The 25,309-nt window shown below is 48.5% G+C and overlaps 3 protein-coding genes across 6 annotated transcripts in view; 2 read left to right on the top strand and 1 right to left on the bottom strand.

The window, feature by feature from the left end:
* The window catches only part of MRPL46 (mitochondrial ribosomal protein L46), a 172,594-nt gene that overhangs the window by 125,751 nt on the left and 21,534 nt on the right, over window positions 1-25,309 (bottom strand). The window lies entirely within an intron of this gene.
* Window positions 1-25,309, top strand: part of ISG20 (interferon stimulated exonuclease gene 20) — a 239,153-nt gene that overhangs the window by 192,881 nt on the left and 20,963 nt on the right. The gene's annotated exons all lie outside the window — the stretch shown is intronic.
* AEN (apoptosis enhancing nuclease) lies at window positions 12,727-24,044 on the top strand. Of its 4 annotated transcripts, none has more exons than XM_050797678.1 (5): window positions 12,749-12,813; window positions 14,889-15,001; window positions 17,613-18,219; window positions 20,999-21,199; window positions 21,830-24,044. In XM_050797678.1, the coding sequence occupies exons 1-5, from the start codon at window positions 12,751-12,753 to the stop codon at window positions 22,064-22,066; spliced, it is 1,221 nt and encodes a 406-aa protein (XP_050653635.1). In that variant the 5' UTR covers window positions 12,749-12,750; the 3' UTR covers window positions 22,067-24,044. The 4 variants fall into 4 exon arrangements, with proteins under 4 accessions (XP_050653636.1, XP_050653637.1, XP_050653635.1 ...); XM_050797677.1 differs by having other exon boundaries at window positions 21,827-24,044; XM_050797679.1 differs by lacking the exon at window positions 14,889-15,001 and having other exon boundaries at window positions 12,727-12,813; window positions 21,827-24,044.

The raw sequence follows: 25,309 nt of genomic DNA, 5'->3' as shown, positions 1-25,309 counted from the left end.
TTGGTGTTTGGTGTCCTCTCCACTTTGATTTTTATTTGTTTGTTTTTCCACTTTCATTCTTCAGAGCTGCACTTTCGGCCCGAATTTTCAGTGACAAATAGAAAAGCTGAATGGATGGAGACAATGACTCTCTAATTCAGTGTAAGAGCTGACTCATCGCTTCCCAGGAAGACTTGTTGCAGGTAGGTGATGGTGATCCTGGAACTGGAGATTATCCCAGTCCTTTGTCGCATTTGGCAATGGGCAAGTCTGTTTATTTTTCTCTTTTTTCCTGCACCGAATAGTCTTACTCAGGGATGCTGGCATTGGTCCCCACTTCCCTAAAAAGAGGGGAAGTCAAAGTTCTTTCCCTTTCAGGACAGAAACTCTCTGATAACAGCCTGGAAGAAGCCTTAACGTGAGTACAGACCACTTCAGTCAGTCTTTTTTTGGTTCTTGGCAGGAGGGGATACTGGGAGTGGATAGATGCCTGATCATCATGGTGCTGTCAAGAGCCATATTCTTTATTGGCCCCATCTGTGCCAGAGGTCAGCAGTACCATGAGCCCTAGTGCTAGACTATAAGCCCTTCGATATTAGGAGCTATGTCTTGTAGCCCTTTGATTCCCTCAAACTCAGTTGTGCTTAAAGTAGGGCTGAACAAATGTTTGAACTAAATCCTACTGGCTAGTATTAAGACAAATAGCTTAACTTCTTCTTTATGAGAATGGTAGCTCTAGACCTGGACCCTCCCCCTCCAAATCAAAAGCTTCATATTCCCTAGCCCTCTTCACAAAAGATAAATTAAGGCTCAGTTAATTGTTACTATGGTAACATGGAGTGGCCACATTGAGGATCCCCATCATCCATTACTGTCATGAGGTAAAAGAGAGGAGGGGTTTGGGATCATTGTAATGGAGGAAACCATGGAAACAAGTGTTGCTAAGGGAACAGCTCTAAATTCAGAGGAAAGAAATTAGAAGTGGGGAGTGGAAGTTGGTGGGCTCAAGGGCAGGTCATTTTTTCAAGATACATTTCTTTGAGACTATAGCAGCCTCTTTTATTGCTTGCTTGTTCTCCCAATTCAGATAGAGCCCAGAATTAAAGAATTTTGAAAACTAGGGCCACAGTCAAGTCAGTGCAAGTTCATCTTCATTGGCTTTGTAAGGAAAAAGCCAACGAAAATGGATTTACCCTGTTCACACCTCACAGTCCCACTGTGTCTCTGAACTCTGCTTCTTTGCCAACCAGTTTCATTTATCACAGGCCAGGCTGCATGCGAGGCACCAGGAAGAATAATGAGCAAGAGTCCCTGCTCTCATAGTGAGCTTCTAGCAGGGCAGTGGTTTGGGTGGTGGCTTTAGAGCCAGGGTTGCTCATGTAAGCTAGATCAGTCAGTCCTGCAAGGTGACATCCAGAGAGATGCTGTGGTTCTCTCCAAACTCTCTTTGTGGTGCATTTTAGCTTATCTATTACTTCTTGAAGTTTATTTGCCAGCTCCCTAAGAAAGGGCTATTTTTCCTAGAAATACCTAGGGTGCTAAGCTCTCCTATTAACTAAGGGGTTACCTTAGCATTGTTCTCTAATGGCACACTCAGGTCCTTGTCTCTAAAACAATGTGAGGATGAAGGACTAACCCTCTCTCAACAGTGGCAAAGAGACATGGGGCTTTTTATTATTATTATCATTGTAAAAGAAATTAAACGCCACACATCTATCTCCGTTTCTTGATAGGTTAAAGGATGGGGAAAGGAGGTCTCAGTTTTCGGCAGCTGGGAATTTCAGAGCCAGCACCTCACTGGGGGATGGACTGAAGAGGGCCATAACAGCCTCTGGGGGAGGGACACCTCTCCCTTACATCTTCCACAAAAGAACTTCTTGGTTTTTCTCAGACCCATGGCAGAACTGTGCCCTGTCTCAGGCTGACTGCTGCAAGGGGCTGGGACTCAGAGCTGGGTACTGCCAGTCTTCTCTATGTCTCCCCCAACTGCCCTTGCTCCTGAGCGTCTCCATCACCAGGCAAGCCCCCACCCCCATTCTGGATAGAGAGAATAAACCCAAGGATGGAAGGGTGGGCTAAAGAGGAAGCACTCACAATTAAAAAGAGAAAGAATTAAAAGCAGCACCAATAGGGAAGGGTAATTATCCTTCAGTTGCTGCAGAAATACAATTAGGGCCATGCTCTCTGAGCCACCAGGATATTGTGGCTTTTGCTAATTAAGGAGCGGATGTGCCCTGCCAGCGCAATTACAGGCTGGCCCAGGCAGCAGGGGCTTTGCCTCTCCTCCACCAGGGCCACACTGCAAGGGAAATTAACCAGGGAGCCCAGCATTGTGCCTGCAGGAAGGGGATGACTGGGCCAGGATTCCACCAGCCTCCTGTCCACAACCACTTCCCCTTTTCCTCTCTTCCTGCTCTGCTTACCCCAGCACCACCACTCTGACTTCATTCTGAATCTGTACTTCCAATGCTTCCAGGGCTCAGTAACCACTGGAAGAATTTTCACCATGGGCCATGCCCATAGGCTTCCAGAAGTGGGAGGCACCAGTAGAGAGGGTTCACCATTTCCGAGCTCTACTTTCCCTTCTCCATGGTGGTTCAGTGCTTCATGATTAGTAAAGAGAAGAGAGAAATGAGCCACCTGCCTGCTTCTCTTTAAAAATAATTCCCCTATTTGTAAAGGAAGTATGCTCAAATTGGGTGCAGTGGTTCACATCTATAATCCCAGCACTTTGAGAGGCTGAGGCAGGAGGATCACTTGAGCCGGGAGTTTGAGACCAGGCTGGGCAATATAGTGAGAGCTTGTCTCTACTAAAAAAAAAAATTAGCTGTAGTCCCAGCTACTAGGGAGGCTGAGATGGAAGAATCACTTGAGCACTTGAGTCTGGAAGACCGAAGCTGGAGTGAGACATGATTGCATCACTGCACTACAGTCTGGGTGACAGAGCAAGACCCTGTCTGAACAAAACAAAACAAAACAACTATGTCCATTACAGAAAGTAGAACACTCCGGAAAAAAGGGAAAAGTAAGAAATAAGGCCGGGCGCGGTGGCTCAAGCCTGTAATCCCAGCACTTTGGGAGGCCGAGACGGGCGGATCACTAGGTCAGGAGATCGAGACCATCCTGGCTAACACGGTGAAACCCCGTCTCTACTAAAAAATACAAAAAACTAGCCGGGCGAGGTGGCGGGCGCCTGTAGTCCCAGCTACTCAGGAGGCTGAGACAGGAGAATGGCCCGAACCCAGGAGGCGGAGCTTGCAGTGAGCTGAGATCCGGCCACTGCACTCCAGCCTGGGCGACACAGCGAGACTCCGTCTCAAAAAAAAAAAAAGAAATAAAATAATTTTTCCAGGGAATTTTGAGGTGAGGAGAGGTGTTCAGAGGAGATGAATTTGGTAATAGGAGCAGAGACAACGCCTAGCCTGAAGGAGCATCCAGACCCCTGACCTGGTGGCAAGGGGAGGGGGGTGGTCCTCGAACGCAGAGACAACGCCTAGCCTGAAGGAGCATCCAGACCCCTGACCTGGTGGCAAGGGGAGGGGGGTGGTCCTCGAACGCCTTGCAGAACTGGCCTGGATACAGAGTGAAGTGGCTGGCCCCGTCTGGAAGACTAGTGATTTTGTTGTTGTCTTACTGCGCTCAACAACAAATCCCAGTCTGCCGAATGGTGCCAGCCATTGCAGCGGGGTGCAGGAAATGGGGGGAGCCCCCCTTTTTTGCTATCCTTCCTCGTGTTCTTTTTTGTATCTTTTGTGTTTCCTAGAAAACATCTCTGGTAACCACCCTGAACACCCCTCGGCAGACTCTTCCAGAAACACGGACAAACTATGGTGTGAGCAGGGAAGTGGGGCAGGGTCTCTGTTTTCAGGGAGCAGTGGACTGCTTCCATACCACTGCCTGAAGGGCAGGGGGAGAAAAACCCTCTTTAATTACTAATTCCCCCAACAATCATTTTGGGGCATCTATAATGGAAGCATCTTGTGACCCCACACCCAGGGCCTCGTTGTCTGTGGCCCGACAGCCACAGTATACGCAGGTACCAAGAGGTATGTACTGGAGACCGAGGTTGCCGGATGTTCGGTGCACCTGGCAGCAAGGGGGCACACCTGAGCTCAGAGCTTGTCTGGTGCCTGCCCCACAACTGAGGGAGTGGACTTGTGTATATGGAATTTCTTGGTCTTAGTACATGCCTCTGTGCTGCGACATCCAGAGGTATGGCCAAGAGAAAAACAGTCCAGTGCTTGGGGGCCATCCCCCACTGTGGTAGGAATACAATTAGAATTAGTGATCAGAAAAAGCATTTCCCAGGCTTTTTTTTTTTTTTTTTTTTTTTTTTTTTGAGACAGAATCTTACTCTGTCCCAGGCTGGAGTGCAGTGGTGCAGTCCTGACTCACTGCAACCTCCACCTCCTAGGTTCTAGTGATTCTTGAGCCTCAGCCTCCCAACTAGCTGGGATTACAGGTGAATGCTACCAGCCTAGCTGATTTTTTGTATTTTTAGTAGAGACAGGGGTTTGCCATGTTGGCCAGGCTGGTCTCGAACTCGTGACCTCAGGTGATCTGCCCACCTCAGCCTCCCAAAGTGCTGGGATTATAGGCATCAGCCACCTTGCCTGGCCTCCCAGCCTTTCTTGATCCCTCTGCCTGGGGGGTACCTTGCCTTAAGTTGAGCACTGAGTCACAGTGATGATACTTTCAGTGGAGATTCATTTTTCAATCAACAAATCCAAATGCCCTCCCTATTCCTAAGTATATTCCCACCCTCCTCCATCCATACAGCAGAGGACACTAAAGCATATTACAAACTTAAGTTGGGGGTTGGAGATTGTACTCATTTAGGGAATGCGAAAATTGCAGCCATTAGCTGAGCTCATTCTACCTCTTCCGGTTGCTAGCTGTGTGACCTTTAGCAAGGCACATGACCTCTCTGAACCAAGTCAGCCCTTCACTTCTACCCAGAGACTGTGGTTGCCTCTGCTTCTGCTGCTCCCTCTCCTCCAAACTGGCTCTCTTCTTCTGCACTTCCAGTCTTTTAAATTTCCCTTTACTGCTAACCCTGCCTGAAGCCAGTGGGAAGCCAGTCCTATTAGAAATCTCATTTACACTTCAGAAGTCTGCAAATTGGTGTCACTCAGCAGGTGTCTGTCCTTCACAGTGGGAGAGAAGCCCAGATTGGGCAGGAAGGGCAGAGCTGGAGAACAGGAGAGGAGGGGAAGTGAGTCTCTCCTGGGCAGCCCTCAGCATCTGGGGCTGGTGTGGGGATGGAACAGGGAGAGATTGTGCCTCAGTGAAACAAGCATCTGGGGAGGGAAGTGGGGTGCATTCCTGATTTGAGGGATGGATACGAGAGCCTGTGTTAAGTGGTGGGGGGAGTCCTGGCTCTGAAGTCAAACGCATCCTAGTTTCAATCCTGGCTCCACTGCTTACGAGCTGTGTGACTTTGAGTCTGTCACTTAACATCTCTGAGTCTCAGATTCCTCAACTGTAAAACAGAATTGATCACATCTACCTTGTTAGGTTGTTATGATTAGTAGGCAAGTGAAGTGTCACAATACAAAATGGCATAGGTATATACACAATATTGGTCTTTTCTGCCTTTTCTTTCATAGTTTTCATGGTTGTCCTCTTCACCAGCCTTGGGCACCCACAAGTCTGCAATCCTGAAATAGGAACAAATGGAAACCACCATCTTTCTATTAGTCTCCCTTATCATGTAGGAATTTTATCCCATTTAAATATGTATCCTTCCCCTTCCAGATCAGTATCTTGCCCATTTCAGGGGGCTCAATATATATTGAAAGAATGAATATAGATCAAATCCCTCCCCACTTTAAAAATGCTAAAATCAAGGCCTGCAGAGGTTGTGACTTATCTCTTGGTCACTCAGCAAAATAGACAATTTACTACTGTTTTTATTTATTGATTGATTGAAATGGGGTCTGGCTTTGTCACCCAGGCTGGAGTGCAGTGGTGTGATCTAGGCTGAATGCAGCCCCAGACTCCTGGGCTCAAGCAATCCTCCTCCCTCAGCCTCCCAATCAGCTGAGACTACAGACACCCACCACCACAGCTGGCTAATTTTTGTATTTTTTGTAGAGACAGAGTCTCCCTGTGTTGCTCAGGCTGGTCTTAAATTCCTGGGCTCAAGTGATCCTCCCACCTCGGCTTTCTAAAATGCTGGAATTACAGCACAAGCCACAGCGTCCAGCCCTAACTTACTACTTTTTAAGGTAACTTTCTTGGAGTCTCAACACAAAAGCGTCGGCGAATCAAGGGTCAGGGCATCTGGCTCCTCGCCTTAACTGCATCAACCAGGTTTAGGAAGCAGCCTGATTTCCAGCCCCACCCATCGCAACTGCAGCTGTCAGGTTTCCCTGCTCACGTTTCCGTGGATGGGCAGAGAGGCAGCGTCCTCTGCTGGAAGCTTTAGGTAACTCCACTTTAGCGGCAATTGTCAGTCTCAGCGACAAACTACTAACACCTGGGGAGATTTAGAAACCGTCCTGTTCAGGCTCCACCCCAGACCAGTTAAATCAGAATCTTGGGGTGTGACCCCAAGCATCTGTGTATTTTACAGTTCAGCATGTTGAGTCAAGACTGGGGACCACTGAATGAAGGATTAATTTTATATGTGAGGGGACTCTATCTAGAATGGAGCAAGCAACTGCAGAGAATAAAACCCTCCTGGATCAAATCCCTCATCTTCCATTAAAAAATTAGCCATGTGAGACTTAGTCTGGGTCTGAGAATCCTGGACATTCTCAGGAGTTGGGGGAGGGTACAAAGGTACCTTAATTGTCTCAGTGCCAGGCTGTGTCCTGGTAGGTCCAAAGTCCAGCTACTGCTGGATCAAGAGAGCTAAGAGAGGGGGGAGCTGTGTGAATAAAACAAGTACATTATTCACATTTAGCACTGGAAGTGTTGTCAGCTTCATACTCTCCAGCACAATGGATCCTAAACTTCAGCATGCCTCAGGATTAGCTATTTCATCAGCTTGTTAAAATGCTGGGCCCCACCCCCTAATTTTCTTAATCCTACCCCTTGACTTTCTGGGCCTCATCCCCTGACTTTCTGGGCCCCGCACCCTGATTTTCTGATTCAGTAGGTCCAACAAACTCCCAGGTAAATGCCCATGCTGCTGGGCTAGGACGACACATGGAGAACAATTGCTCTAAAAATTGAGCAGATCAACACTCTCTTTCAAGTCTGCGCCTGGCCCAGCACCATGGGGATCCCCACAGTACCCCAAAAAGTCCTCAAAATGAGTACACAGGGCAGGAAGAATGGCACTCTGACTGTAGCATAATGATTTGTAAATGCAAAATAGGTCAAATCCTGTCTCAAGTGTTTACAGATTGAAAATGCGGAGGGGGAAATGATGGGGTCTGTGAGGTCAGAGCTTGGATCACGGGTTTTTCCCCACCAGGCTCCAGCCTAAACAAGCTCTGTTATAGAGAAGCCCTCGTCTTTGTGGAAGGAGGAGTTGTTGTTTTTTTTTTTTCTTCAAGATGTAGTCTTGCTCTGTCACCCAGGCTGGAGTGCAGTGGCACGATCTCGGCTCACTGCAACCTCTGCCTCCCAGGTTCAAGTGATTCTCCTGCCTCAGCCTTCTGAGTAGCTGAGATTACAGGCACGTGCCACCAAGCCCGGCTAATTTTTGTATTTTTAGTAGAGATGGAGTTTCACCATGTTGGCCAGGGTGGTCTTAAACTCCTGACCTTGGGATCCACTGGCCTCTGCTTCCCAAAGTGTTAGGATTACAGGCGTGAGCCACCGCACCCGGCCTAGGAGGAGACATTTTTACTCAATCCAGAGGCAGCCTCTGGGTAGAAGGGAAGGGCTGACTTGGTTCAGCGAGGTCAAGAGCCTTGCCAAAAGTCACATAGCTAGCAGAAGTTGGAGGGTGAGTTTAGTGGTTTCCCTAAGAAAGAATGGGTATGAGTACTACCATCTACAGTCAAGATGCCAACGTGAGACCACCCTTACTGAATACTTGGGACATCAAGTTTTTTCACTTAGCAATTTTTTTATGATAAATGTAAGTATAGATGGTCCCTGACCTACAATGGCTTAATTTAACATTTTTTTCACTTTACAATAGTGCAAAAACAATACACATTTAGTAGAAACCTTACTTCAAGTGCCCATGCAATCATTCTGTTTTTTATTTTCAATACAGTCTTGAATAAATTATATGACATATTCAGTACCTTATTAAAGCATTTGTGTTAGATGATTTTGCCCAACTTTAGGCCAATGTAAATGTTGTGAGTACATCTAAGGTATGTCAGGCTAAGCTATAGATGTTTGGTAGGTTAGATGGATTAAGTGCATTTTCAACTCGTGAATTATAGTGAGTTTATCAGGACATGGCCTCATTGTTAAGTCACGGAGCATCTGTAAATATGGACATCTTAAAAATATGTCATTAAATGAATGCAATGGACTCTAAATAGCATAATGATTTGATACAAATATTATTCATTTTCATTTATTTATTTTTTGTAGAGGTGGGGTCTCACTATGTTGCCCAGGCTGGAGGGTAGCACAATCATAGTGCACTGTGGCCTCGAACTCCTGCTCTCCTCAAGTGATCCTCCTGCCTCAGCCTCGAAAGTAGCTGGAACTACAGGCATGTGCCACCTTGCCTAGCTTATTTATTTATTTATTTATTTATTTATTTATTGAGACAGAGTCTTGCGCTATTGCCCAGGCTGGAGTGCAGTGGCATGATCTTGGCTCACTGCAACCTCTATCTCCAGGGTTCAGGAGATTCTCGTGCCTCAGCCTCCTGAGTAGCTGGGATTATAGGTGACCACCACTATACCTAGGTAATTTTTGTGTTTTTAGTAGAGACAGGGTTTCACCATGTTGGCCAGGCTGGTCTCAAACTTGAGACCTCAGGTGATTCACCCACCTTGGCCTCCCAAAGTGTTGGGATTACAGGCGTGAGCCACAGCGCCCGGCCTTCATTTTTAAAGTACATGAAAAAACTATTTCTGACAATGTTGAGTTTTACCTAAGCACTGTGCTCCTAGAGAAAAGCAATGATTAACCCCTCACCCCCAAACCTCACCTCAACCCCACCCTCTCGGGTTCTGGAAATGGCTCACTGCAAAGAAACACCCTTCCCCATATGACTGAGATAAAACTCATGGATTCCCCTCTATGGCGATTCCCCACTATACCCTGTTACCAGACTGGATACAGACACCCCCAGTTCCCATTTGCCTCATAAGTGATTAGGTGAACGGCTTGGCCCATTGATCAGCTGGAAAAAAAATGCTCATTAATAAAACTTTGGTTAAGCTTTTGTCCTTCCCCAAGGCCTCTGAATCTTGGCCCACCCTCAGCCTAAACCAGCATGAAATCCCTCTGTAACAGCAACCTTGAGAACAGGCTGGCCTCAGGATAAAGCAATCTCTGATCTACTGCCCCATCCTGTCACTCTCATTCATCCCACTTGCCTACACCAGGTTCTTTCTAGACTGGCTTACTCCTCCCTAGAAAAGGAAATCCCTTTTTGCCTACCCCTTGAGAATTTGTAGATTTATGGCCTGAGTGTTCTCCCTGTTTAGAGAGTCTTACCACCCTCACCCCACCCCAAAATCATCCTTTTAAATAAAATCTCTCTTTATGAAATCTGGATTTGTTTTTTTATTTGACGTAATATGCAACATTCTTTTTTTCTTCCCATTCAGCTTCTGCTATGGAGTTTTATCCAAGCATAATGTATTTTCATCCTTGGTAATATTTTATGAAGCACCCTATTGTACATTTCTGTCACACAATTATGTAGATAAATTTGAACTTGTTAACTCTAAAAAATTTTCTGTGACCATGAGGTTCTAAGGGTTAATTATTTTTCCTTCTGGATTGAAATGTTGTTGTAATTATTAGTAGTACATATGATTAAAATAAATACATAGCATTTCATTATATGAGAGACTCTTTAAACATAAAAGTTAATTAATCTTCATTAAAATGTCATGGAAAATGTATCTTTGAAGGAGATGGATTGAGCCAGTTATTTTTCCATAAATTTGTGAGTCCAGGGATGAAAATCACTTTTTGTAAGAATGAGACAGGGGTGAGTCTGTCATTTTGATTTTATAGTTGTAAGCCTGATAAACGTTGTTTACATTAAAACCATAGAGAAGTGGGAAGGGTTTTAGTCTGGCAGTTCTCTCACTTCTTTTAAATTCCTGATAATTATCTATACTCAAAACATTTATTTATTTATTTATTTATTTATTTATTTATTGGAGACAGGGTCTGTCAGGCTCTGTCTCCCAGGCTGGAGTGCAGTGGCTCAATCATAGCTCACTGTAGCCTCTAACTCCTGGACTCAAGGGATCCTCCCACTTCAGCCTCCCCAGTAGTTGGGACTATAGGCACACACCTCCACATTTATTTATTTTTGTAGAGACAGGATCTTGCTATGTTGCCCAGGCTGGTTTCAAACTCCTGGCCTCAAGCAGTCCACCAGCCTCAGTCTCAAGAAAATGTTTTTAATGACCTAAGAACATGATTAGATCCTCCTTGGATCTTGGTGAAAGCAAAGAATGAGAAACCACCTGACTTGTAGAAGGATTTCTAGCCCCGTCTTCAACAATAATTAATACATTATTTAGACTTTCCCTATTGTTTCTCCTGGAGACTTTTATTTTCCAAGGTAATGCAACAGAGCAAGATTTAGAACAGGTGCAATGTGAATTGCCTTTGAAAAGTGGGAGACAGCTGGTTACATAGGAGGAGAGGGAAGCTGAACCCCAAAGACCCCAGGCATATACTGAGGCCCAGCACCATGGAAGTTGAGGATCTGGATATTAACTCTCTTAAAACTCTCCTTGGCTGGGCGCGGTGGCTCACGCCTGTAATCCCAGCACTCTGGGAGGCCGAGGTGGGCGGATCACGAGGTCAGGAGTTCGAGACCAGCCTGACCAACATGGTGAAACCCCATCTCTACTAAAAATACAAAAATTAGCTGGGCATGGTGGCACGTGCCTGTAATCCCAGCTGCTTCGGAGGCTGAGGCAGGAGAATCACCTGAACCCAGGATGCAGATGTTGCGGTGAGCCAAGATCATGCCACTGCATTCCAGCCCGGGTGACAGAGTGAGACTCCATCTCAAAAACAAAAACAAAAACAAACAAACAAAGAAACAAAAAAAACTCTCCTTGCCCCGGATTTACCTCCCACAGTCTCCATTCCTGAAGACCACTGTCCTATAACCCCTTCCTCTGTGCTCTCTGATCAACGCTGACTCCTAAGTAGCATTTGAATCTGTCATTTCAAATGCTACTTAGGGGGAGCTCTTTATCCTCCACACCACTCTGGACATCAGGATCGTCCAAATTTCCACAACCGCTCTCCCACTCGTCTTTCTCCGGTCCTCATCCATTCCTCTCTATGCTGCAGCCAGAATGAGTTTTCTCAAATGCAGATCCACTGGTGAACCCTCTATGACTTAAATCCCTCTGCCTCCCCAAAGCCTTCTGGGGCCTGGGTAAAAGGATTGATCTCTCTTGTCACCTCATTCCTTGTCCTGCTTCCCTCAAATTTGTACTCCCATCAGAAACAGCTCCTAGCCTATTTCTCATCACAGGTACCTTTCCAATGCCATTTCTGCTTGCAAAATGGGAACTAAGGGAAGTCAGCCTGCTTAGGTAAGGATCTTTGGACTCTAGGTGTTTCTCCTTAATTTAAGTGTCAATTTCCTTAGTCGTAAAACTGAAATAATAGTAAGGTCATTGTACAAATTAACTGAATATTTTGCCTGGCACATCATTCGTGCTCACATAATACATGTGAACCGTTTATTATTGTTCTTGTTATTACTCATGTTACACTGAATTTTTCTTTTCTTTTCTTTTCTTTTCTTTTTGACGGAGTTTTGCTCTTGTTGCCCAGGCTGGAGTGCAATGGCGCGATCTCGGCTCACTGCAACCTCCGCCTCCTGGACTCAAGCGATTCTCCTGCCTCAGCCTCCAGAGTAGCTGGGATTACAGGCGCCCGTCAACGCCTGGCTGATTTTTGTATTTTTGGCAGAGATGGGGTTTCATCATGTTGGTCAGGCTGGTCTCAAATTCCTGACCTCAGGTGATCATCCGCCTCGGCCTCCCAAAGTGCTGGGATTACAGGCGTGAGCCACTGCGCCCCGGCCTCACGCTGCACTGAATTTTCTGTTAACCTTGCTGTTTCCCTGCTGTTAGATAAACAACTCAGGATGCTTATGTGTTTATTCTGTGCATCCCACTGCCAAGCCCACGTAGGAACTTAATACTTAGGAGTCAAATGTTGCAAAAGAATAAATGAAAAAGCAGCGCTGACGGAGGAAACCTTTCAGTCTTTATTTAGTGCCCACTGTGTATATTATTTCCTTCAATCCCAGAACACCCGAGGAGGTAGGGGCCGATGTTCCCAGTCTGCAGATGTGGGTGTACTCAGTAAGTCATTCGGCCTTTGGTGGTCCCAGGCTCACAGAAGCCCACATCTCGACCCAGGTAGAGGAGTGGATTGGAGCCGGGGAACACAGATGGGACCGGGCAGGGATGAGAGGAGGCCGGGCTCCCCTCCCTTCTCTTTAAAGTTTCCCGCCAGTATGGTCAACTCGCAGCACGAGTTACGCCCTCTTCAGGAGTCCCTCCCCTTCTGCTCTCGTCCGCCTCCCCGCTGCCAGGCAGGCTCGACCAATCAGAAGAGGCCTTGGGCGGGCGCTGCCGTCCAGCGAGCCAATAGGCGGGCAGTGGCAGCCGGGCTTGCCCGGGCATGTGGGAGCTGCCGGCTTTCTGGACGCCACGTGCGGACCGGAAGAGACGCGCGGGGCTTCAGGTGAGATCTAGGACCCTGTGCCGGGGCGGCGGGGTCGGGCGGGCTGAGGCCGCGTGTCACGGGTCTCAGGCCCCGCGCGTTGTGTCCTCCCCGGCCTGCGGCGGTGTCGCCTGAGCTGGGCTGACCGTGCTCCACCGGCCGGCAGAAAAGCAGGCCGGGCGCCGCCTGTCTCCAGTCCGCGCTTTGCTCAGGGGTCCAGGGCCAGAGGGGGCGGCGCTGGTCGTTGGGACTCGGCCCAGCAGCCGCGGCCAGCAAGTGACCAACGCCCGAGTCCTTCCCGGTGAGATCAGGCCTCCCACGCGTCACGCCTGGAGAACGCCAGCCAGCGGGGAGGTCGTGCCGGGATAGCAGACTTTAGTTGTTGTCGTTGTTCCTTGGACTTTTTAGCAGCACAGGGGACCTTATCGAGCCAGATTTTCTCAGATTTGGGCAATTATCAGAATCGTGGCTTGAGGGTAGGGGTCGTGCGCGCTCTTTTTGAAACTGTAGATTCTCAGGCCCCTTTCCCCAAAATAGCAATTAGGACGGTGTGGGAGTGGGCCTGAAAATCAGCCTTTTATCAGATGCCATTTGGTAATTAACTGTATTTGGGAAGCCCTTATCTAATTCACAGCCCTCGGTTGATGGTGAAGAGACGTGACTTGCCCCAGATCATCTAGCTATTTAGTGCCAGAGGAGGGTCTAGAACTGCCCTCTGCCCTCCTGATCAGCCAGCAGGTTGGTGACTCTGATGCCACTGAGGATTCTGACTTCGTGGTTCCTTTGGGGCCTTTGCTCCATTGACTCTGCAGCTGGGACCCTTTCTTTAGGCCAGGGACCCCCTCCCTGCCTGAAGGCCCGGTGTCTGACCTCCCAGAGCGCTGGGTCCAGGCTAGAGAAAGGCTTGTATTTGTCCTTATTGAAAGGGTTGTTTTATCTGAGTGGAACTTCTCTCCAGCTTCACTGAGCTACATTTGGGCCCCCAAAGAGGTGTGTCCTTGATGACTGTTGGTTTTGACTTGTCAGCATGTAGCAGGAGGAGCCATGGACAAAACCCCACAGACACCCAGGTAGTGAAGGAAGTGGTTTTTAATCACCTAGAAGCATCAGCAGACTAGTGTCTCAAAATCCCAGCTTGTTGAGCGCACGATTTCTGTCCCTTTGAAGGGCTCACAACACTAAAGATTTTACATGAAAGGGCTGTGATTGATTGAGAATCTAGGGGATATGTGACAGGGGCTGCATGCACCGGTAATCAGAGTGAAACAGAACAGAACAAGAAATTTCACAATGTCCTTCCACACAATGTCTGGAATCTATGGATAACATCGGTTGTTAGGTCATAGTTTGAATTTTAACTATCAGGCTAAGGTCAGGCAGGCCCAGGCCTGGTTTCCGGTGTGGTGCCTGGTGCGGTGCTGTGCTGCCTGCCTTTGGTTTCGCTTCCTCGTTTCTTATTAAAACAGGTACTGAGTATAAAATAATATAGAACAGTATGTGGGAGGGGGGGCTCTCTTTCTCTCTTCTCTCAAGCAAGGTCAGGGTGTTTGGAAAAGGACTGCTTTCCTCTCTTGAAATAGGAGGCCATAGAGACCTTTTCTCAGATAACTTAATTTCTGGCTTCTTTAAAACCTTGCCAGTAGGGTCAGGAAAGCCACCCACCCTAGTCCTAGCCTCAGCCCCTCACAGAGAAAGGAGGGGACTATCCACCACCCCACTTTCCCAAATTAGTTATTAGCAGGGTTGGCATTGGGCTTCTTAGGCTTTTTTCTCCCATTGCTAGACTGAAGGAAATTGAGGTTCTGAATTTGTCAGTTCTAAGATGTGACTGTCAATATGAGGAAGTTGGTTACAGTTAAGACCTTTTTAAAAGACCTTTTCTCCTGGAAAGGATGGAATGAGCAAGCCGGGTGAATGAGTCAGGACGGGTCAGGTCTGGATGAGTCAAGTCGGGATGCGGTGCCCTGCCCTAGAGTGTGGAGAGTCTTTATGGAAATGCTGTGGTATCATCAAACCTGGCAATTCACCTCACTTCCCACCCCCTTCCCGTTTCTCTTAATCTCTGCTGCTACTGCTCAGGTTCTCATCTTCTCCAGACCTCTTTCTACACCCTTCTGAAGAGGACCTGCCACGTGCTAGCTTCTAGGCTGGCTGTTGGGGAAGGGACAGAGACAATCAAGGCTCCAACCTGCCTTCACATAGCTCTGAGGTAGACTGTGTGTACCAATGGACTTGGAAGGGTGTAATAATTCTCAAATTGTGCTATAAGAGCTCAGCACAGAGGGATGAATTTCTTTGCTCCCCAGCTAGACTTAATGTCCTGAGTCAGGGCTACTATGGGTTATTTCAGTGACCTCCATAGGTGCCTCTGAGGCTCCCCCATTCACTTGGCCAGTAGACACCAAATCAGGGGACACCAGATTGGAGTAGGGGTGGCTCGTGGAAGGGCCACCAGAGTGGGAAGCAGAAGATGAAATGGTGCAAAGGAGAGAGGAGCGAGGAGCAGTGCCTCCAGCATGACCTGCCTTATGCTCTACACCCTAGTGACTTCAGGCTGCTGGTGGGCCCTCTTCCTCCACCCTGGGTTACTCTTTTTTAAAGCCTTTGCCCCTAACATGGCCACTGATTCTTCTCCCTTCTACCTGGAAGGTTACTGTTTTACATGCACACAGATTTAGCTTCTTCCAGGAAGCCTCCAGAGAATTGTCCTCCAACCTGTTTTGCCTCCCTAGCACCTCTAATTCAGCCCTTAACACACTTTGTGCTTGGTTTCTGGCTCCACCATGAAACTAAACTTCTTGGAGTCCAGGATCCACCTTTGCAGCTGCCCAGCACTTGGCACAGTGGAGACACGAGAGGGCTTCAGTGTGGCATTGGCCTGTGCAACCTAGTGGCAGAACAATAGCTGAGTCTGAAAGAGCAGGAGGACTGTGAGTGGGAAGGGAGGCAGGAGAAGGCCTGTGGCTTGGAAAAGGGCTGTGAGTCTGCCACCACCCAGAAGTCCTTCTGGAAAAACCTCTATCCCACTGGGTTGCACTGCTCTGGCTTGAGAAGAGCTGGTTACCAACCACAGGCTAGAGTCTAACCTCTCTGGGAGGAGGAACAGTGATTATTGAGCCCCTGCTGTTTAGAATACAGGAATACCCCAGCATACATTGTGTCATTTCCTCTTCACACAGTAGAGGGGGTGGTAGGATCAGTTTACATGCCTGAAAACTGAAACTCAGCAGTTTAGGTAATTTACAGAGAGCTGAGTTAGGCCGAGCATGGTGGCCCACGCCTGTAATCCCAGAACTTTGGGAGGCCGAGGCAGGCGGATCACCTGAGGTCAGGAGTTTGAGACCAGCCTGTCCAACATGGCAAAACGCTATCTCTATTAAAAATACGAAAATTAGCCACGCATGGTGGCGCATGCCTGTAATCCAGCTACTCAGGAGGCTGAGGCAGGAGAATTGCTTGAAGCTGGGAGGCGGAGATTGCAGTGAGCTGAGATCATGCTGTTGCACTCTAGCCTGGGTAACAAGAATGAAACTCCGCCTCAATAAGTAAATAAATAAATAAGCCGAGTTAAACCCTGCTCTGCCTGACTTCAAAGCCCTAGTTTGTTTGATCTGTTAAAAATGTACTGACTGACTTGGCATAACAAATGAGATAGGCTTTCCAAGCTATGGCCTCAGCTGTTGGGAAGATGCTGGGTTTTGCAAACTCACAGGAACATTAGACATTTCCTGTAGCAGCAATGTGCGAGAGCACCTCTTATCCTAGGTTTCAATGATGAGGGCTTAAAGTCCGCTGGGTGAGACCCCACCACAGAAATCTGCAAGCACTTCAGATCAGGACTTTTAAATGTTTGTAGATGCTGTGGTGATTAATGAATTACAAAGTCAGGTAAAGAAATTACATTTGAAGGCTGGACATGGTGGCTCATACCTGTAATCCCAGTATTTTGGGAGGCTGAAGTGGGCGGATCACTTGAGCCCAGTTTAAGACCAGCAGGGCAACATGATGAAACCCCATCTCTACTAGAAATACAAAAAGTTAGTCAGGTGTGCTGGTGTGCACCTGTAGTCCCGGCTACCCAGGAGGCTGAGGTGGGAGGATCACTTGAGCCCTGCAGTGAGCTGTGATCACGCCACTGCACTCCAGCGTGGGTGACAGAGCGAGACCTTATCTCTAAATAAATAAATAAATAAATAACATTTGGTTAACATATTACAAAAAATATAGCTATTCAATTACTGCGGGCTTCCTGTGAAATTTTTTCTCCAGGTTCTGAGGATCTGTGCCTTCATATTTCAAAAAATGATTTCTTAAAAAGGGCTATACAGTTTCTGTAACCTTTATTTTCCTATAACCATACCTCTGTCAAAGTCTGATACTTCTTAGCTAAAAATCACAGCAGAAAAAAAATCTGCTGCTAACAATATTGGACTCAGCCATGGTTTGATTGAGGTTGAAGGTGTGGATTCTGGGTTCCTATCAGCCTTTGGCCTTTACTAATTGGGCAAGTTTCTTCACCTCTGTGCCTCAGTTTCTTACCTGTAAAATGAAGATAATAATACTTTGTTCAGGTCATTGAACAGATCGAGTGATTCCATGTAGTATTTACAACAGTGACTTGCATGTGTTTACAGTATGAATGCTTTTATTAGTGAAATGGGTCCTCAGCTCAATCTGGGAGCCACCAGCTACAGTGCAGGGCTCTCGGGCATCCCCACCGTGGGGAGGAGGGGGTGGTGGATGGGCTGTAGGGAGGGAGGGTGGATGGGTTGCCTGGCACACTCTCACCCAGCCCTTCTGCCTGTCTGTTCTCTCTTCAGGCTGCTGCCCCATTGGAAGATTATTCCCCTGGCTTCCCTTGCCCCAAGCAGTAAGCTAACTGGAATGGTACCCCGGGAGGCCCCTGAGTCTGCTCAGTGCCTGTGCCCTTCCTTCACCATCCCAAATGCCAAGGATGTGCTTCGGAAGAGGCACAAGAGAAGGAGCCGACAGCACCAGCGGTTCATGGCCCGAAAGGCCTTGCTGCAGGAGCAGGGGCTGCTGAGCGTGCCTCCAGAACCAGGGTCCTCCCTACTGCCCACCTCTTTCAGGGCGGCAGTGCCAGCAACTGAGGCTGCCAGCAGTGGGAAGCAGTGTCTGAGGGCTGGATCTGGCAGTGCCCCATGCAGCAGAAGGCCCGCTCCCAGGAGAGCCTCAGGGCCCTTGCCCAGCAAGTGTGTGGCTATCGACTGTGAGATGGTGGGCACGGGACCCCAAGGGCGGGTGAGCGAGCTGGCCCGCTGTTCCATCGTGAGTTACCATGGCGATGTCCTCTATGACAAGTACATCAGGCCTGAGATGCCCATCGTTGACTACCGTACTCGCTGGAGCGGCGTCACTCGGCAGCACATGCGCAAGGCTATCCCCTTCCAGGTGGCCCAGAAAGAGGTAAGGGCAGGGTTGGGTACTTGCTTGGGAGGTGTGGTGGGCTGGAAAGAGCCACCCTAGGTTTGAGTCACCACTTTGCTTCACTGGGGGCAAGAAACCTTGGGAAAGTCACCTAACTGCTCCGAACGGTAAGTTCCTTCTCCTTAGAATAGGGGAAATAAAAATAAAATCCCAAACCTGCCTCCAGATAAGGATTGCTGGCCTGTTGCACAGGGCAATATAGAAAGGCTACACCAACTGTAAGGTGATAAACAGCTTACGTTTTAGAGTTTGCTTTCTGTTTTAAAAGTTGTATGCGTTGATATAAAATTTGTAAAGCCCACAGTGGCATCATGGTCAGGTATGCATGTTTTGGCCTATTTCCTTATGTTAGTTTCTTAGTGCTTAGAAAAATGTAATTAGTGGTTGGGACCACACTGATGTACCAGGAATTCCCAAACATGCTTGACCTTAGGAAACACCTGAGGCCTTTTTAACAATCCAGGATCCCTGTCCTCAGTTCCCCCCGTAGAGACCCTGATCCGTTAGGCTTGGGGAGGGCTCTGACCCTTGTTCCAAAAAATCATCACACTGTGCAGACTTGCACCATAAAGCCACAGGGCTTAAGGGGAAATGGAGGAAGGGAACAGTATTAAAAAGGACATCAGTGGTACCCCAAAGATAAGATAGAAACCTAATAAAAAAGGTAGTCCAGTTTTACACATCTTGTTCTTTTTTTTTTTTTTCCTTATTCCACACATCTTAAATGGTTAAGAAATGCACAATACACCAATAAGTATGGCACTTTACCTTGAAAAAGTCCTAAAGCTTGCTTGTGGGAACAGGAGGCAGAAAGGTTGCAGCTTGAGTTTCTGTGAAGTGGTGGAAGGAGAATTCTTTGAAGTCAGACAGGAAGTGTGACACCAGCTGTGGATGGGTGTGGCTCATCACACAGGTGAACCAGGGTTGCTGTGTGCATATTGTGTATGCCCTCTTGGCTCAGTTCAGCTGGATGCAGTTTTCTGCGTTCACTCAGTGTTTCTCAAGGACGAAATTATGCATAAGCAAAGGTGAAATTTGCGTTGTTCCCAAAATGTGTCATACATCAATTGCATTGAGACAAATCTGCATTTTCTAAACAAGCCTTATAACAGAACCACTTTTTAAGACTTCTGGGTTAGGCCGGGCGCGGTGGCTCAAGCCTGTAATCCCAGCACTTTGGGAGGCCGAGACGGGCGGATCACGAGGTCAGGAGATCGAGACCATCCTGGCGAACACGGTGAAACCCCGTCTCTACTAAAAAATACAAAAAACTAGCCGGGCGAGGTGGCGGGCGCCTGTAGTCCCAGCTACTCAGGAGGCTGAGGCAGGAGAATGGCGTAAACCCGGGAGGCGGAGCTTGCAGTGAGCTGAGATCCGGCCACTGCACTCCAGCCTGGGCGACAGAGCCAGACTCCATCTCAAAAAAAAAAAAAAAAAAAAAAAGACTTCTGGGTTATTCTTGGGATTAGGCAAGGTTGGGAAATACTGGTGTACACTATCTTGTGTCCTACTTTTTCACATAACATTGTGGCCCGAGCATTCCTTTGAAATGATTGGAGGTTATTTTATGTATCAAGGAGGCCAATCAGTAAGAGTAGCAACAAGAGGGGAGGTGTGTGGTGAAGGCTCCAGCTCCTTGGTCCCTTCCATTGACCTGGTGGGTGGTGGTCCCAAGAGCAGGACCACTTTTTGTCTGCCCAGACTCTGAGCCACTGTAGGGTGTGCTCCATCTCTTTCCACTTCATGGCTGACCGGGGGGAGGGGCAGTATGGTGAGTGACCAGCATGGTGGCATGTCCCTACCATAAAGTCTCAATGCATCTTATCCATCTGCCATGAAAGCTGAGTTTAGGGATAAACCATATGTTGCCAGCAGAGGTAGGCTGTGGAGGCCAGCAGCTGGTGATAAGGAGAGCCTAAGCCGAGCTAAGAGGGCTGGAGGGAGTTGCTGGCCCATGGCCCTGGACATGGCCTCCCTGGTGTGTGAGGAGGCCACCCAGCAGGGAGGGGAGGAACACAATGTGCAAGCAGCCAGAGCTGAGCAAGAGAGCAGGTTAAGAGGGTGAGGAGGAGTTGGTACACAGCAGGGCAAGGGGGCAGAGTCCTGAAGACAGGGATTATGGCCCTTACTGCTCATAAGAGCTGCTGCTGTGGTGTGTCTACCAGTGACAGCCACGGTTCTGTTGACTTCACCCAGCTGGTCTTTATTGATCACCTCCTGTGATAAGTAAATAATAAATCAGTAAATGTAATGCTTTCTGCTACTGGAAAAAGATAGGCATTAAAAAAAAAAGAATAAATGTGGCGCTTTCCCTGGAGCACCACTAATAAGTCCAACATGGTCTCTGCACTCACAGACCTTACAGTGGGGTGGGGGAGAGTGGGGTGGAGGCCTGGTGACGTCTTCCAGCCTGAGAGGAAAGCCAACGCCAGCAGTAGAGTTGCTTGTATCTGGTAACAGGAAGACTTCCATCCATGACCTCCTTTAGTCCTTACAGCTACCCCACGGAATGCTGCTGCCAGTGTTCCCCTTTGACAGGTGCGGAAGACATAGGTATGCCCCTGCATATAGACAGTAGAAGGGTCTGGGTTCAGACTTGGGGCAGCATGGTTGACTGTGGAGCTCATGATCTCCCCACTCTGTGCTGCCTCCCTCCACAGGGATCCATGCACCTATTGGCCAAGGGTTCTCGGGGCGTGTCTCCTGCCAGCCTGATGGGGTGTGGGGGGATCTCCCTGACTCCTCTCTCTGCTCACAGATCCTTAAGCTCCTGAAGGGCAAGGTGGTGGTGGGGCACGCGCTGCACAACGACTTCCAGGCCCTCAAGTATGTCCACCCTCGGAGCCAGACCCGGGATACCACCTATGTCCCAAACTTCCTCAGCGAGCCTGGCCTCCACACCCGGGCCCGGGTCTCTCTAAAGGACCTGGCCCTGCAGCTGCTGCACAAGAAGATCCAGGTGCGTGGTGAGAGAATGACTGGAAGGGAGGGAGGCCCGCCTGGCTTCCATGCCACTTGAGCCACAGACAAGGCTTTGGGCTGTGCCTCTAGCCTCCTTGTCATTCTCTCTTCCCTAGTCCAGGTCCAGGGACCTTGCATAAATGGGTCTCCCTCTTGTACAGGCAGCCCCAGGTGTTTCTCTCCATGGTCCTTCTTCCCCAGTGTGTACTGCGATTCTCCCAGAACACATTCTCCTAGGCTGATCTCTTCCAGATCTGTACCCTGCCTCACTCTTGGTTCTTGTATCCCCAAAGAGTGGGCTCCCATCCCCTACGACCAGACATATAGCCTTAGATGAGGAGCCAGTACCTCTTGCTCCTGTTGGGCTTCACATTTATTATTCATCTGGTCTGCAAGCCTTTGAAGCAAGAGATTTTTAGCATGCCTTATATTTGAGGAAAACAGGCTTGGAGAAGCTGCATGGCTTATGGTGTACAATTGAGGTTCCATCCCTTTTCTGTGAACCTCCATTCTGAGCATATGTATTCTTGGGCCTGCACAAAGAACCCGGGGTAACTGGCCTTGCTTCTTGGAGTAACAGGCCTCTCACCAGGCTTGCAGGCAGTGATGTGTTGGTTCTTGTTAGCAGGTGGGCCCGCACGGGCACTCATCAGTAGAAGATGCCATGACAGCCATGGAGCTCTACCGGCTGGTGGAGGTGCAGTGGGAACAGCAGGAGGCCCGCAGCCTCTGGACCTGCCCTGAGGACAGAGAACCTGACAGCAGCACAGACATGGAACAGTACATGGAGGACCAGTACTGGCCCGAAGACCTTGCCCACGGCAGCAGAGGAGGAGCCAGGGAGGCACAGGACAGAAGGAATTGAGAAGGGGGCGGGGCTCCCTGACTGGGCTTCTGAGTGGCCAGTAGGAAGTGGGGGCCAGGAGAGCAGCGGGCACTCCTTCCTGGGCAGGGCAGGGCAGGATGCAGCGAGCCAGCCCCAGGGCCAGAGGAGTTGGGGTCATCTGTTATCTTGACACCCTCTGCTCACAGCATAGGGCTCTGTCTCTCCAGGGCTGTTGGTTCTTTCTCCTGACTCCTGTGATTTTGCTAATGGCACTTTACAGACTCCATGGAGATGTCAGGTGGACCATCTTCTAGGGCCCAGCAGGAGTAGAGAATGTGTCCACAGACTGACCAGGTTGTCATGGCCTTCCCCACCCCTCAGATCTCCTGAGTCGTCATGCTGTGCTAATGAAAGGAATCATATCACCCTCTCTGGGGTGGGTGGGTGGGGGTGTCAATATCCTGGAGCTCCCTTACCCCAACTGAATGACTTGGGGTAAAGTTATCTTCCTTTTGTTGCCTACCTCTTCCTCCACTCATTTTGGGTTCAGAATAAATATGCCCTGAAGTTAAAGAGTTAAGTCCTAAAGGAGACATTTCTTCCCCACCTCCCTGACCTGGAACTCTGGCTACAGCCATTGTAGGAACTCCGTGCTCTGCGTGGCCTGTCAGCTCCCTGCTAGGCTACAGTGGAATAGCAGAGCCCACAGGCTTCTCGTGGGGAACTGGCCCCTTAACATGCTTGGCAACAGAAGGCCCCAGGCACAGCTCAGGGAGGAGGGAAGGCAGGTAAGCTTTGGATGAGAACGGGCATATTTATTTTGACCCAAATCAGGGACTTCCCCAGTCCACCCAGTACTGGGCTCTTAAGCAAAAGCCTGAGAAACAAGACAGTGGTTTGAATTCTGGGGCCTTTGTGTAGAATTGTGCCTGACCTTTATTTATTTATTAAGAGCAGGGCTACTCGTTTAGGGGAGTAGAGTCTGTATGTCTCCTGGGGCTGGGGCAGGGTATTGGCAGTTAGCAGTGGCCCTGAACCTGGTCTGATGCCCCCTCAGCTCTTTGACTATCACTGTGGCTGTTGGGTTTTCTCCTATTTCTAAAAATGTTCTCTTGTTTCCTAAGTGACAGTTTTGAAATATTGGGTAACCAAGAACTCAGGTCACACAGACCTTGGAGCCCCATCTTTGCTTGCCACTTAGCTTTGAGATACTAGGCAAGCGAGGGACTTCACTCTTGAGCCTGTTGTTTCCTCATCTGTAAGATGGGGATAGTGGTACGGCCTACCTCATAGGGTTGTAATGAGCACTAAATGTGAAGTGTTTGGCACAGTGCCTGGCATGTGGTGAGCCACAGCCACTGTGAGTTTCTGTTTTCCCTTTTTTTTTTTTTTTTAAGCCCAAAAAGGGGCCACAATGTTGTTTATTCTTTGAGGATTTGTTGCAACTTCTTCAGGATAACGCCTGAGTCCACAGGCTGAGTAGCTGTGGCCCAGACAGAACTGCTCTGGCTTGGCTGTTGCAGCAGGTGGGGCGCTGGCCTTGGTGAGGACACAGCAGCAAGGGTCACGGTTATCCCTGTTCTTGTCTGTGGTCACCAGGCACAGGTTTGACTTCCGGTCAGTGTCCCGACATTGTGCGGGAGGTGACGACAGAGCAAAGCAGCACAGGGGTCAGGGAGGTAGAGACACTGCTGAAATCACACTACCCTTAGCTGAAGCCCCACGTTCCACAAACTTGGGGGGTCATAGATGTCCAGTCACTGGCTCCCTCCCAGTCAGCACAGCACAGAGGAAGGGGCTAGCTGAGGCTTTTACTACTTCTGGCCTGGCTCCAGGACTTTGTTCTAGATTCCTTAAAAGTCGGTAGCTGGTGTCAAACGCAGTTGAGCAGTAGCTTTGATCCCTTGGTCTGGGGGTTGAAGGAAGCTAGCGCTGTTATCAGCGGGGAAATGTACTATTTAAGATCAGCTTTGTTGTAAAACCATTTGTTCTAGAATAAAACTCAATTGTAAAAGTGGATTAAGTGGCCCTTCGTGTGAATTTGCAAGCTGGGGTTGTAGGGTGGCTCTTTGGGGGTTTAGGAGGGGACTGGGGCACTAAGCCTTGCTGGGTGCTTTGGCCTTTGAGAGGGCAGTTTTCAAGAGGATGCAGTGGGCTGCAGCAAGAAAATAGCAGAGCTACAGAATTTAGATAATTTATTTCTTATTGCCCTATTACAGAGCACAAGCTTTGTGTTTTGTTTTTTGTTTGAGACGGTCTTACACCTGTTGCCTGGGCTGGAGTGCAGGGTGTAATCATGGCTCACTGCAGCCTCGACTTCCCAGGCTCAGGAGATCCTCCTACGTTGGCCTCCCAAGTAGCTGGGATGACAGGCATGTGCTACCCACCTGGCTAATTTTTTTGGTATTTTTAGTAGACACGGGGTTTCACCATGTTAGCCAGGCTGGTCTCAAACTCCTGGACTGAAGCAATCCACTCACCTCGGTCTCCCAAAGTGCTGGGATTACAAACAGGAGCCACCACACCTGGCCATATTTGTTTTAACTTTTTTGTTTCTCCCTGAAGCTATGTACTCACTTAAATGTTTTTAATTGTAGTAAAATACACATAACAAAATGTACTATGTTAATTGCTTTTAGTGTACAGTCCAATAGTGTTATGTCTGTATCTACATTGTTGTGCAACAGATCTCAAACTTTTTCATCTTGTGAAACTGAAACTTTCCATTTCCCCCTTTTTTCTTTTCTTTCTTTTTTTTTCTTAAGACGGAGTTTCACTCTTGTTGCCCAGGCTGGAGTGCAATGGCGCGATCTTGGCTCACCGCAACCTCCACCTCCCGGGTTCAAGCAATTCTCCTGCCTCAGCCTCTCGAGTAGCTGGAATTACAGGCATGCACCACCACGGCCAGCTAATTTTGTATTTTTAGTAGAGACAAGGTTTCTCCATGTTGGTCAGGCTGGTCTTGAACTCCCAACCTCAGGTGATCCCCCTGCCTCAACCTCCCAAAGTGCTGGGATTACAGGTGCGAGCCACTGCACCTGGCGTTTTCCCCCTTTTTTCAACCCCTGGCAACTACCATTCTACTTTCTACTTCTATGAATTTGACTAGATAGCTCATACAAGTAGAATCATACAGTATTTGTCACTTTGTGACTAGCTTATTTCACTTAGCACAGTGTCTTCATCCATGTTGTGGCATGTGTCAGAATTTTATTTTTTAAGAGACTGCTGCCCAGGCTGGACTCAAACTCCTGGGCTCAAGTTTTCCTCTTGTCTCAGCCT

The sequence above is a fragment of the Macaca thibetana genome, chromosome 7 (assembly GCF_024542745.1).
Source record: "Macaca thibetana thibetana isolate TM-01 chromosome 7, ASM2454274v1, whole genome shotgun sequence".
Classification (NCBI taxonomy): Eukaryota; Metazoa; Chordata; class Mammalia; order Primates; family Cercopithecidae; genus Macaca; species Macaca thibetana.
This window is presented reverse-complemented; position numbering and strand designations above follow the sequence as displayed.